The sequence below is a fragment of the Alexandromys fortis genome, unplaced genomic scaffold, assembly GCF_014885135.2.
Source record: "Alexandromys fortis isolate MF-2015 unplaced genomic scaffold, M_Fortis_MF-2015_v1.1 scaffold_57, whole genome shotgun sequence".
Classification (NCBI taxonomy): domain Eukaryota; kingdom Metazoa; phylum Chordata; class Mammalia; order Rodentia; family Cricetidae; genus Alexandromys; species Alexandromys fortis.
The window spans coordinates 3,611,625-3,625,477 of NW_026067941.1; the positions used below are offsets into that span (position 1 = coordinate 3,611,625).

A 13,853-nucleotide genomic window follows, 5' to 3' on the forward strand; every position below is an offset into this window, starting at 1 on the left:
ACTCCAGGCTTCTGTATCTCTTTGGTGTAATTGGTAAGAGGATGCTATCGACACCTGATGCTCCTGCCAGGTCTCCCTAGAGATGATCCCATCCTGTCTTGGCAAGCAGCCTCTCAGCTGGGATGGCCTGCTCTGCACCTCTAGCAGCCTGGTAGAGGTCTCGGCTAATGACAGCCACTGGAAGAGGAACTGCTGCCAGCAAGAAGACTGATGATCCTTAAAACTAGCAGTAACTGACAAAAAGAACGGTTGTTTCCTACTTCCTTCAGAACCATCCTCAGCAGTTGAAGATGTAAAATTAGATGGACACTCAAAATGGTACTGCATTATAAAATATTTCAAATCACAAGGAACAAACTGGAAAAACAAAACCAAGAATCACCCAGTAGTCACCATCAAGTTTTCTGTTTTATTTAAGATTTTAGTTTTAATTCTGAAGAAAGAGGTACATTTCCTTGTTTTTAGTTTTAGCATCAGGTTATAACCAGGTTTGTTTTCTTTTCTCCTGTCTTTTCAATACTGCACAAACGTCCAGAAACTACAGGGTTAAGTAAAAGCTGCAGGCAAAGAGGTCAGAGATTTGCTCCTGTTGGTGATCAGATGGCCCCAGAGTGCTGGCTCAGAGTGCCTTGCCAGGTGGACTTATGGTCAAAGAAAAAAAGATTCTGACAGAGGAGAAAGACTGAGGAAATCATTTATAATTCAGCTCTTATATTATGGATAGGTATTAAATCTGTGAATACTTTTTTTTCCTTTAAAACATCTGAATTTAAATCTAAAGCCAAAAATTTTTTTCTTTAAAAAATTTACTTCTCCCTCTTTATAAACTCTTTAGCAGTAGGCCAGATCCTACAGATAATTCATCTTGCCATCCACTACCAATAAAGTTCCCTTTGCTTAATGACACAATTGAGTCCTCCCCATCAATTCAATAAGAATTTAAAATGAAAAGCATTTTTCCTGCAATAGTGAAAAGCTGAATACAAGATGGATTCCAGGACCACTGCTTTCCCCCCATGCATTTAGCAATCTCATTCCAATCAGCCTGGTTTTCAGTCTGCAGTTGATTTACTTGACCTTTCCTAGAGATTAATCGTCATTTCCTGCTAAGCAGACTATGTCATTATTATGAGCGACAGACACACAGTAATTTTCTAAGTATTGAGACTGTCTTTTGATTTTCTTTTTCCTCTGCTTAAAAAGGCATTTCCTCCCCAGAACCATTCAACAGTGTCACTCACTCAAATGCTGGATCAACTGAAACTTTTACAATCAAACAAAAGATGGTAAAGACGCTGTGAGCGCATCACATCTGGGGTAGGGAGAAAAAAATGACCAGGAACTGGATTCTTCAGAACGTAAGAGATGAGAAGGGAGCTGTGAGTGGGCCGAGAGGGAGAGATAGGGTGGACGGATCCTGCCCTTCTCAACTCCCTCTCTGCTTAGTGGCGGTCCAGTGTTGAACTCTGTAGCAGATCTGTAGGGGTTTTGCTGGGGGGTCTGAAAGCTGTCTGGAAGCCTGGGGGTGGGGAGTGGAAGCTGGAAGGATTTGAAGGAGGTGGGTAAGGATTCCAACTGGCTCTGTGCAGAGGGATCTGTGTGCTGAAGGGGGCGCTGTGGTGAGTCTGTGACGGGGCAGCGCTGGGGCCGTCCATCTCTGTGAGGGCCTGAAGGGATTTTAGCCAGTGTGGAGGATTGTCATCTTGAATAGAGTCTAAACTGTTTCCTGAAGATGCTGGAATACCTACAGAGGAAACAGGAGACAAAAAGAAAACGGTGAGTTTGTAAGGAAAGAGCACCAAGGTACTCAGTTAAATTTTAAAGAGTGATTTATTTACCCAAGAAATAAAAGAATTACAATTTTAAATTTCCAACTGAAACTTAAAAAAAAAAATGTTCTTTTAACCACCCTCTTCCTTTTCCAGCAATGACCAAGATTTACTGTGGCATGAACACTCCTCTTCAACTATGAGCTTACTCCCTCACTTTCAGAGGCGGAACAGCGGAAAAACAAAACCAAAAATCCCCCAACAGCCTCCCCCCAAAGAAGCCCAGGATCCCCAGAAGCAAATGGCGTATTTCCCTATCGCACTTGCCCTTCTCAACAGGGATCTGAACAAGGACAGCCTTATATAGGGAGCTTTATAAAGAGTGGAGTATGTTTCTCTTAACATGGCTCAGTTAGACCCTTTTGTATTTTGAGGCCTACAAAATACACGCATGCTGCCAGACTAGTAACACCTTACACCAAAGGGAGCAACCGAGGCACACAACTAGGCTGACTGGTTCACCATGACCCTAAGAATGAATCAGGCTTTGTGAAAGGAACTCATGACTCATGTCGGAAAGACCCTTGCTCTGATTTAATTTGTGCAAAACCAAAAAGCCCCCACTGATGGCTGTGGGTGGAGCTGAAGGGAGCGAGAAAGTTACCTGTGATGATGGCTGGGTCTGTCCAGCTGCCAGGGCTGTCCCAACTCACGCTGTCGGAGGTGGCAGTGTTGGACGTTGGTGCACTGTGGTTGGCGTTGGAGGGGGAGGAAGAATTGGGCAGTCCACCAAAGTTGATGTTAATGTTGGGTAGAAGTGCCCTTAGCCCGTCCTGCCATTCCTTCATATTTAAACTCTCTACAGAACTGTTGTTGTCTGGGAGATTTACCAACAAAAAAATGAAAGATAAAAAAAATAAAAAGCTGACGTTAGAAACATATGCTGTTCTTTGGTGGTTAAGCGGAGAGGAATTACTCTTTCTTTACTGAGCGTTAATGGGTCGTCCTACAAACTGGGTTAGGGTTTTGCTTGTGAGCTCAGGGCCTTCAAGTTAGGGACAGGAAGCTTTCTCAGGCTGATGGGAGGGGCCTCCTGACTACAACAAGGGTACAAATCAGTAATCCAGCTGCAGGACTCAGTGCTCCAGTGACAAGCCAGCACCAGCTACATGATAAAGTTTCATGATGTGAGGCTATTTAGCCAGCTCAGTTGATGTACACTATTAGAAAAAAATTTCTGTCAGTTCACTATAGGAGCTCATTTCTGGGTCCATTAAAAGGAAGAAAGTCATTTTATGGAGAATAAACATAAGCCAAAAGTAAAAGAAAGCCAAGTTCTCCTGATTATAAACTTGGTATTGCACTGAAGGGGCACGATCAGATAATCAGATAATCAGCAACTTCTGAATCTGGAAAGGACATTTTCCCCGAAGAGCAGCAAGCGGGGGCTGGGCACCTCTTGGTGGAGCTGGTCCCCGGCGTCTCTCAGCTCTGCTCTACACTCCTCTCCAGCTCCACAGAGTTTAAGCCTACAGTTTTCAAAGTCTTTTGTGGATATTGTCAAATAGAAGTCGCTACCGATTTAAAATGGGTTTGTATCAACTGTGGTTTAAACTGGGGTTTACTATTGTGCAGAACCCATATGTAATACTTGGGGCTGGGAAGGTAAAGTCTAACTACTCCTTAGAATAACTGTTTTATTGAAAAGAAAAATGAATCAAATGACCAACTATAGCTTTTGAAAAGCAAAAACATCTCCATCTACAGAACTGATCAGCAATCAACATGGAGGATAGTATCAACAGTGACAGTGATTGATCAGGCAGTCTATGCTCTTTGATAAATTCAGAATTTTCTCTTCAAATTTTGCTTCACCCCGTCACTGACCTATGGTCAGATTTTACTAGGTTTCAGCAAATGTAGCATCTCACGGTACTATCATTTATAGAAGACAAACACAACTAACGGCAATAAAGCTCATCTCTGAACCTGACTGAAATGAAGAACACTCCACACTAGGTAAACAAAACAATGGGGGCAGGGGCGGTGTCCGCAAACTTAACTTTACTTCACAACTGGTGTTATTTCCTAAGCCTCATCCTTCTCACACCTGCATGTTATTTTCTTTTGCATTGTGTCATACAATTACAAAGCACCGTACATTTGATCGTCACAACTCTGTGAGGTAAATAGGTAAAACACAGACAGGGACATTTTCTACTATTAGTCTTAGCAGTGCATGTTTGAATCCTAGCTAGTAATACCCAAGGTGAATGGGGTAGGGGAACCATGGCAACATGGAAAGATTGCCCCAAAAGAGAATAAAGTTGCCCTCATTTATAAAACTCATTTTTGGTAACCTGAGACCAGACAGAGGGATATATTTGAAAAAAAAATTATTATCAAGATCTCTCTTGGTCTACTTTGTGTAGAATATTAATTGAATTTTTTTAAAGAGTCAAACACTTAAGGGTCCTACAAAGTCCACAATTAAAAAGAAACAAAGAAAACAGGGGTATCACTAGCCTGTCTATCAGGGATGGCAGGCAGGACACAGAAATAACACACCTCAAAGAACAGGCTGGACTTTGTAGCCAAGAGACCACCCCCACCCTGTGTTGTGTTACTGGAGGCTAAATTCAGAACTGTTTGTGAGCTAGGAAAGCACTCTATCACTGAGCTACACCCCCAAGCCCCAAGAACCAGCCTCCCTCCTTGAGACAAGGTCTTATGCATCTTAGGCTGGCCTTGAACTTCCTATATAAGTAAAGATGACTGATCCTCTTGCCTCTGCCTCTGGAGTACTGAAAGTACAAGTGCATTCCAGGTTGACATGATGCTGGGACTCACCCAGGGCTTCCTGCATTCTAGGTAAGCGCTCTATCAACTATACTAAATACCCCCAGGACCTACTAATCCCTAGCATGAAAACATTCTAACTGAAAATATAATCATCAGTGTTTCCCTCTAGGTCCATAACTTGCACTACACATAAACAAGATTTCCCTGAAAAAAAAAAAAAAAAAACTGAAATCATAGGATGTGTTCAGTTACAGGAAGGTTTGGTGGGTAAGACACAGTATGGCTTCTAAAGCAGTGAAACTGAGGGGAGAATAAACTTAGAAAGCTGTTCTGTGGAGCAAAGCTGAACTCCGAGAAACAAAACCTTCAATGCCTTGGTAGGAAAAAGATGCTGAGTAACTATGGGAAGGACTACAGGACGGTAATTCCTCCTGGCTGGTCTGGCTGGTCCAGGTCAACGACTGGCTTCTCTCTTCCTTACCTCACTCATAATATTTCCTTAACTGTTACTTTATATTTGCCAAAAGCAAAACAAAAGAACACTTACCTCCACTTACTGAGTACCACACTTAGGAAAAACTTACTATGAGGCTAGTAACAATGCTGTCAAAGAGCCCTGCACCCTACATCTCAGCTTTGCCGCCAACCAATAACTATTTTTTTTAAATAAATAAAAAAAAAACACTTTTTCTTTCTTTCTAATCAAAGGCTATTTGTTCCCCTGATTGCAAAATAATACAACCCTGCTATAGTGTTACTCAAAGGCAGTCATCTCTGGTACACGGCACACAAACAACGGGAAACTATAAAGTCAGGATAGTTTGAATATAAGAGAACTTGGGAAATAATCTTTACTGAAAAACATCAAACAACATTCCTTCCTCTCCCCCCACCCCTCAAAACAAAGCAGGTGCCTAAACATTCTGGAAGCTTCAGAGCATACATAATGTGTGGCTGACAGTGAAGACGTGTAGGGAGGAGCACTACACCAGACAAGACCCACAGCCTTAGCTTGTGGAATGGAAACATATTCTATAGAGCTTAGGAGAAATGTTTACTTCAACACCTTCTCTACTGCTGAGTGTTTGTGCAGACAAAGGCAACCAACCTCATCAACACAGTTCCATATACCCTACCTCATAGCTTGACCTGGATTCCTTTTGACAGTAGACCTCTAGTAAGTCCATCCCTGGAAACACAGCCAAGTTTGTTTCTATAGTAAGTGCTGTCACTGAGCCGCACCCTGGCTTGGCAGCTATAGGCATTGCACTACAATCCTCGTGTGGCTAGCTGTCCTACACACTGTGGGATGCTTACCAGCACCACACCCTCCAGATGCTAGCTGTGACAATCCAATGTGTCTGCAAATACTCTAAGTATCATGGGAGGGAGGTGTGGCAAAGTCTCCCATTAGGACCATGGACAAAGAAACGGGACTCCTTTGCTTTTAAGGCTACATTCCCTCTCCAAACAGTATCAGCACTTGGACACTGACTCAATAGGGTGTAACTTAATTTTCTTTTAAGGATTCACACAAAACATGGGGCTGAACACTGTCACTGGGCTGCAGAAGGCAGCTCTAGGGCTGCCTGTCAATATCACCTGGAACATGTGGCATACTTAGTCACTTAGCTGAACTCTACTGCCTTACCCCTATGCGGATAGAATAGGGAAGTCATCAGAAGCACATTCATTTTTAATAAATGACTAACAAATGTTTCTCTATTGGTCACCAGTAAACTTCCTAATGAGGCAAGGCAGCAGATGTCTAACTTGCCAAAACTGGGCAAGTATACAGGTCTCTTAGGAACCTAGCCATAACAGTCACTGTGCTCACAGAGGTGCTGTGTGGCCAACCTGATTAGCATGTCTGCCCACGGCCAAAACATTGCAAAGGTGAGAAGAACATGGAAAGGAATCACACAAGCAGAACTTGAAAAGACCAAGCAAGGTACAAAGAAGACCAAGTCACTATGGTAAAAATGATACTGACTTTTTTAAAAGTATGTAATTAGTACTGGCAGGGCTATCTGTAAACACACAGGCCTTATCAACTAAGACAGTTTGACACAATTAAATTCACAGATACGCCAAGTCCTCCAGCTCTTTTACACTTGGGTAGGATCAGCTGGTTCACAAATTTGGCCCTAATTCTTAGTTTTCATCTACCAGACTGCAGTACTGGGACCAGAGAACTCATGTTTCAAGTTAAATTATTCTGAAAGAGTGGACTGACACCCTGTGTGAGTCCCAGTTAGAAAGCGGTCCTAAAATTCATCTTATATTTCAGCCTTCAAGTTCTTTCTCACGGTTACTCCAAAAAGCCCCCAAATATGTACACTTTTCTTTCCCGCTGCGCTCATCATGCACAACCCAAGGCTCCTACACCGTGCACTTCGTCAGGACACAGGATACAGCCCCACACGGCCCCATGCGTCTCCGCACTGCTGCTCCCGTCACACCGCCTCTCTAGTCTGGGCTTGACGTCCATCCCCATCAGCATTTACTGGGGGAAAGCCCAACTCCCTCAAACTTCAACAGCCCATCTTCACGTGATTCAAATAGAAATGAACTATGCCAAACCAAACTTTAAGGAACAAAGTTATCATATTAGAGGTTTTATATAAAAATATTCTTTAGAATTGCTGCAAAAATCACTGTAATTTATTAATACGGAACTACAGCTGTCTTTCAGACATAAACACAATCAGTTTTTGAAAAATATTCCACTTAAATGATAGAGTTTATACTCAAATTTCTAGGACTATGTTTATTATAAAGCAAGACCCACCGAATGGCAGAGCCGAGTTGCTTGGGCACAGACAAAAGGGTTTCACCACAGTCCTGAAAGTAGATTTAGATTAAAAAAAAAAAAAATCTAAGAATGCAAATGACAAGAGTTCTAAAGAGGAAATGTCAGGTGCCTTAACAAAATATTTAGAAGTTAAAATTTGCTTACACCAACATAAAGAAGCAGAAACGACATAAGCGGAAAAACGTGGGGTCAGCTAGATAAGCGTTCTGCTTAGTAAACGGTAGTTCCTGTCAGTCTGCTTCACTGGAATGCTTTCTGGGTCTCTCAGCTAATTTTTACTCAATCTCCCAAAAATCTGCCTTTTTTCTCTCCACCCAAACCCTTCTAGATGACACACACTGTGGGAACAATACTCTTGTCATGGAGCTTGGTATCTTGCACTTTCCCCTTATTTCAAGATCAGACTTGAAGACCCTCTACAAAATTCAATTTTTAATGTGTGGAAGCCAAGTGGAGGTTTGGGTACCCAAAAAGCTTCCCTCAATGTAAACAAGGAAGAAACGAGTCACAAAGATGCCTTCAGTACTGTTCAGGTGCCAAAACACTTTAACATATATACATAAAAAAAATCCAGTACATCTGTAAATAGGAAACGCTACCTCCCTTTTTTTAGACATGGTCTCATCATGTCCCCCGGCTGGTCTGGAATTCACTATGTAGATCTAGCTAGTCTCGTAGAAAGCTGTCCAGTTCTGCCTCCCAAGTGCTGCCACGAAAAGTGTCTGTCACCACACATGGCCAGAAGTGCTGCTTTAAAAAAGCAAATATTCGGGTACTAATAAAGGTCAGCAACCAAGACTTGTAAAACACAGTTTATCAGTTTTCTACTCCAGACACCTCTCTGTCACTCTGTTCTAGGTCACTATTTCAGGGCTAAGAGTTCAGTGAAGTTAAGTAGCAGCTTCATTTTACAAATGAGAAGCTGAATAGCCTTTAGTCCTTTAAAGAATTTATCCAAGGTTCTATAACTAAAAAATGTCAACAACAGTAACCAAAAATCAGTATAACGTGACAGTATCCAATCCTGTGAAATTCACTATCAAGCAGTGCTGGTCCTGGCAGCAGGCATGAGATACAGTCCAGAGACAGGGTGCCTAGCCAGAGCACAGAACAGTCAGTACTGTGGGAGAAACAAACAGGCACTATGAGGCAAAAGAAGGGAGCGAGCAATCTGACACTCTGCAGATGGGACCCTTGGTGCCCAGGCAAGCATCAGGGCAGGTGGAAGGAGCCTCTGGGAAGAACAGAGGCTGGTGGGCAACCACAAAGGCATGGCATTTTAAAAGATATAAGCAGGTGCGTTTTACATTTTTCTGTTCTAGAACATGCCTGTCAAGAACTATAAGCCTATTTTGGAAGAAACTAAGATCATCTTGAGAATAAGGGGTCCAGATGACTGACACATGAAGAATGTCCATGTATAAACCTGAATATAAACGAGGAAAACACTGACGGGAATCATGGGTGCACTTATCATCTCAGGAGCAAAAGGGCACTACAAATGTGAGGCTGGCCTAGTCTGCAAAGTGAGTTTCAGGCCAGCCAGGGTATCTAGAAGTAACCATCTGGGGGGGGGGGGCCAGGGGGCAAACTATAAATTTAATACCAAAGATTATTTCATCTATATAGGAAATAATAACAGAAAGGATCAGAAGGAACTTGAACCAGAGGATATAAACATTAAGCTCAATAAAGGAGACAGAGAAGGGGAGGGAAGGAGAAAAAGAGAGGAACAGGGAGAGACAGACAGACATACAGACAGATCTGTCTAGGAAATCTACAAGAAGTCCACACATACATGCGTATACAAGAGCAAAATGTGCACTCTTGAGCAGGTTGAGTTAGGGGAAAGCCCTGGGTGGAAACACAAAGACCACAACACACACCTAAGATGACATGGAGACCACCTGCTAGACTATGATTTCTCCAAAACAGGTTACAAAATTCCAGGCACGGGGTCATGCTAGACCTTGAGAGTCAACCACTCTAGCATCTCTAGGTCCACATCTGCACTAAGGTTGAGTGGTGGTGGCACATCCCTTTAACTCCAGCACTTAGGAGGCAAAGGCAGATGATGGATCTCTGTGAATTCAAGGTCAGCCTGGCCTACGAGTTACAGGATAGCCAGGGCTACACAGCACAGAGAAACCCCGTCTTGAAAAAACAGAAAAAGAGAAAAGAAACCTGATAAAGCATCTTCCTACATGTCTTTCCCAAGACAGTAAAGGAGGAAGAGAACCTCATTCTGCCCAACAACAGGATTAGTTACTCATTGTAAAATTCACCCCTCAGGATTTACAATTTAGTAAAGAATGATGAGACTCCATTCTTAGAAGGCAAGCATCCTGGCTATTTCAACCACTGCCATGGTGTGCTTCAATCATTCACTTACATTTATTCTTTCCTACCAGACTCTGAGCTCCTCCTTGGTTTGGCAAATAGTATCAACCCTTACTAGGCAATGGAATGAAGGATGCTGAACAATACCTTTTCCAAAACAGGTCAGAAAAAGAATGGGTGAAGGTGGTCCCCATGTGGGAGCAATGATTCACTGACTACAGAAGTTGCTAAAATGTCATTCTAGCTATGCCCCATAAATATTAATAATAATAAGGAAGTGGAAATGAGATGGCATATAAAAAAGTCAGTTGCATAAAGAATATCTGATAACACTTGAAAAGATCTACAAGATAAATAGGCATATATGATCTATCTGTAATGCAAGATATTTTAATTCTTATAGATTAAAATTAGAATCCACAATGATCTAATACATGCTAATGGCAAGGAAAAGCCATGTGTAGAATCATGGAAAAAAGAGGAAAAGCCTCTGCTGAGTCTTAGGTCACTAACATTGAGCCACAGGAAAAGGCAGAGATCACATTTTAGTGGTCATTTCATTCCTGTCCACCCTCTTTGGAAAGAATGGGCTCTCCTAACCAAAAGGACAGACTAAGTAACACGATGAAGGGAGATACAGAGGCAGTTAAAAGGCTCTCTAGGTGCCAAGTCAGCCCTCACAGGTGAGACTGCAGAGCCATTTTTGACAGACAAGCCACAGAGGAGCAGGAGGCCAACTGCAGAAACTGCGCACTTCAATTCTTCAACAACTGATACTAACACCTGTTTGTTCTGCTTTTGTTTCTAGACATTTCTCTGGGAAATAAGCAAGATTTTGTCAAGAACTATAGTGCCCTTCCAACTAAAGTATTCAAGATGTTAAACTTATTTTGAAATTGAACAGGTAGTCATGGAGGTATCTTCTACTGACAACTATTTTTCAAACAGAAATATTTCCTTCCTATATTCCGTGACTTACTTCCTCTTACATTGCCTGCTCACATCACGGGCCTTCCAGTTAGCTTTCTTTCCCTCTGACAAACCAACCCCCAAACAGAGTAGAATACAGTGGCCAATAAAAGCCAAAAAGATTTACCATAATGAACCAATCAAATCAAAGTAATTCACTTGGAATAGGTTCCTTAGGTTGTTGAGTATAGTATATCTTGAATTCAACAGTCCATGCTGTTTTGAATGATTACCCTTTGGAATAAAGATGGTTAAAAATAGCATGGCTACCAACAGAGTCTAGGCAAATTTATGCAGCACTCTAGATACTATGTTAGTCTCTGCCATACTATTTGGATTGTTTAACTCTGCATTTTTCTATATATTTAACAAAATGTACATAAGTTCAAAACATGGAAACAAAGAGGTAGTTGTACAGGTGACAGAATCAAGAGTGAAAACCATCTTAAAATTACTACATTCTTTACACAAATTAAAATAGTCGCTAAAACACAGCTGTCATTTTATAATTATATAGTCATTTCATACGGCAAACTTCTAAAATGGGGACATAGAAACAAGAATTCACTCTAGAACAAATTCAATCACACAAATTTATCATGTACACATTCCTATTTTTTTTTCTTTTTTAAATGCATCAGGAGAGTACAGGAGAGAAAAAAGAAAACTTAAGTATCCAGTAATGTGCACAGGAAAAGGCATAATGGGTTTACTTATCAGGCTTATGGTATCTGAATTAAAAAAAAAAAACTGGTACAGCTGGGTATGGTGGCGTACATCTTTAATCCCAGCACCCAGGAAGCAGAGGCAGGCGAATCTCTGTGAATTCCAGGCCACCCTGGTCTACAGAGCGAGTTCTAGGACAGCCAGAGTTACATGGAGAAACCTTGCCTCAAAAAACAAAAACCAACAAACCAAACTGGTACAGAGCGTCTAAACACCATATAAACAGATGTGCACATCTAAATCAGAACTAGTACAACCTTGGTCGAACCACAAATGTTAATGTCTGAGCCTCAGCTCCCCCTTTTTTAGATGCTTATATAAACACAAATGTAAGGACAAGTATTGTCAGTAAGAATGGCTTTCATGGCAAAGCAGATCTATTATCTGACCACCTGGAGTTACTATCATCAGATGGAAGCTCACTCTAAGGAAGGCACTGTCAAGTAACCTATATTACAGAGAGCTACAAAGAAAACTGGGTATCAAGTTACATGTGAATGGCTGAACTGAGAACCGGATTGACATCCAAAAGACAGAAAACAAGCAGCAACCTCTTTTGTGGATTTGCAAAACAGCACTGAAACGGTATAAATGGGAAAAGATGAAAAGATTTTGAGTTAACTATGAGAAAAAAATTGCAATGACAAGTTGCCATAAAGAACTCCTAATTATTAAAGTTCTTTAACAGCTTACCAGCATAAAGAATTCTGAAAATTCCAATTTTTTATAGAAGCTTTTGGAACTGTGTCTAAGTTAAAAAAGACCAACACTATTTATCTACTTATATCTATATATACATATAGATAGTATATATAGAATTTTTTCCTGTGCACATCAATAAGCAGTAAGATGGAAAGCAGTAACATTGTAAAAAGCTGTGTGGTGGTGGTGGTAGGGTGCTGGGAGAGGAATTAAAGGGTAACATGCAGTTGGAATTAAAGGGGAGATCTTAACAATGGAAGGAAGAGGTAGGTTACAATTCAAGTTTATTCTGACTACATGATTCTACAGCCAAACTCTCACACAAAGTAGGTCCAAGCTTTGCAGGCCCCAGGAGCACATGACCCCCAAACACACAGTGAATGTCAACTGAGTCCACCCTGCTCCCACACTCTCGTAATAGCCACACTGTTCTGCTTGCTTCTCATGTCCCTGCTGAGTGACAGAAGAGTGTCTATTCCCAATAAAGTCAGCAACAGCTTTTGATTGTTCAGTGTTGAAAAAACATTTTTTTTAATTGGGGTATAAGTTTCTTTCCAGTTTTGCATTCAGATTAGATACTTGTGCTGACTTTACAGCAATTCCCAATAGTTTCTATTGAAATTTCTAAGATTTCTGATGTTCATAATTTTTATAAATAAGAGATTTTCCAATGATCTAGAAGTTAAATCACTAAAGCTGTGTCTACTGCATTTTGATTATACAGTTCACTTTTATTTTAACAGTGAGATCAGTCAGCCTCATCTGATTCTAAAGGATACCTCTTACAAGCACAGAATTAGCTTAAGGGCTATGAACTCACAAAAATTGCAAATGAAACTAAAATTATTCATTTTTCCAAAATATTATTTTAACTGGCAAATTCATAACTTGGTTATGAGCTTCATGCTAAGTATTTCCGGGCACTAGAATAGTTTACTTTGCTGTAATTTCATTAAAAAAAATTTCAGAACCTGACACTACTGTATATTAAGACAGAATATAATGGGTAACAGATGACTCATACACCTCCAGATGCAGCTCAGCTGACCACTCATACACCTTCACAAGTTTCTCGATGCATAACTTTTGCAAACCAAGAGGCATTTGTTAAGGTTTAAGATTGGCTGAGATACAAACACTCATTTTCTGAAACATGTACATATTGAAATTTCAGAAATTATGTGCAATGTGTGCTATAAGGGGAAAAACACTAGAAATGTAATATTAATAAGTGAAAAGAGACAAGCTGAAAAGGGTAATGTTATTCCAAAGAAGACAAAAATAGAACAGGGATAACTACAGGGAAAGTAAACAGACCAGTGGCTTAGTGGGGATGGGGGATGCATGAACAGACAGAATAGAGAGAAATATCAGGACAGTACAATAATGGGCATGTCATTTACAGTTGTTCAATTCTGTACAATGTACAACAGCATGGGTGAGTAGCCCTCGTACAAACTGTGGAATCTGGGTGATAGTGTTGTATCAATGTAGGCTCATCAACTGGAAGATGCAGGTAATGGAGGAATCTACGCATTGTGGGGGAGAGGAGAGCAGGGGAAATTTAACTTCTAATTTTGCAGTGAACAAAAAGCAGCTCTAAGCACATAGGTTTTCTGATGCTTTTTAAAGGTTATTTTGATTTTCCTTCTTCTTATTTAAAATGAATAGGGTAAAATGAAACCTTTTCTGCTTCCAGTTTTCAAGTGATTATTTCAATATAAAAAACA

General features: G+C 40.9%; 1 protein-coding gene across 8 annotated transcripts in view; it reads right to left on the reverse strand.

Moving 5' to 3' along the window:
* Positions 1 to 389: 389 nt before the first annotated feature.
* The window catches only part of Cnot4 (CCR4-NOT transcription complex subunit 4), a 106,867-nt gene continuing 93,403 nt past the window's right edge, over positions 390 to 13,853 (reverse strand). For 4 of the 8 annotated variants that reach the window (XM_050148087.1, XM_050148086.1, XM_050148084.1 and 1 more), the window contains 2 exons: positions 2,434 to 2,646; positions 390 to 1,744 (listed from right to left, as the gene is read on the reverse strand). In XM_050148087.1, coding sequence (XP_050004044.1) covers positions 1,443 to 1,744; positions 2,434 to 2,646 — 515 coding nt within the window. In that variant the 3' untranslated portion in view covers positions 390 to 1,442. Of the gene's footprint in view, positions 1,745 to 2,433; positions 2,647 to 13,853 lie in introns of those variants that run through there. The other 4 variants (XM_050148089.1, XM_050148088.1, XR_007592848.1 and 1 more) reach the window with 2 other exon arrangements.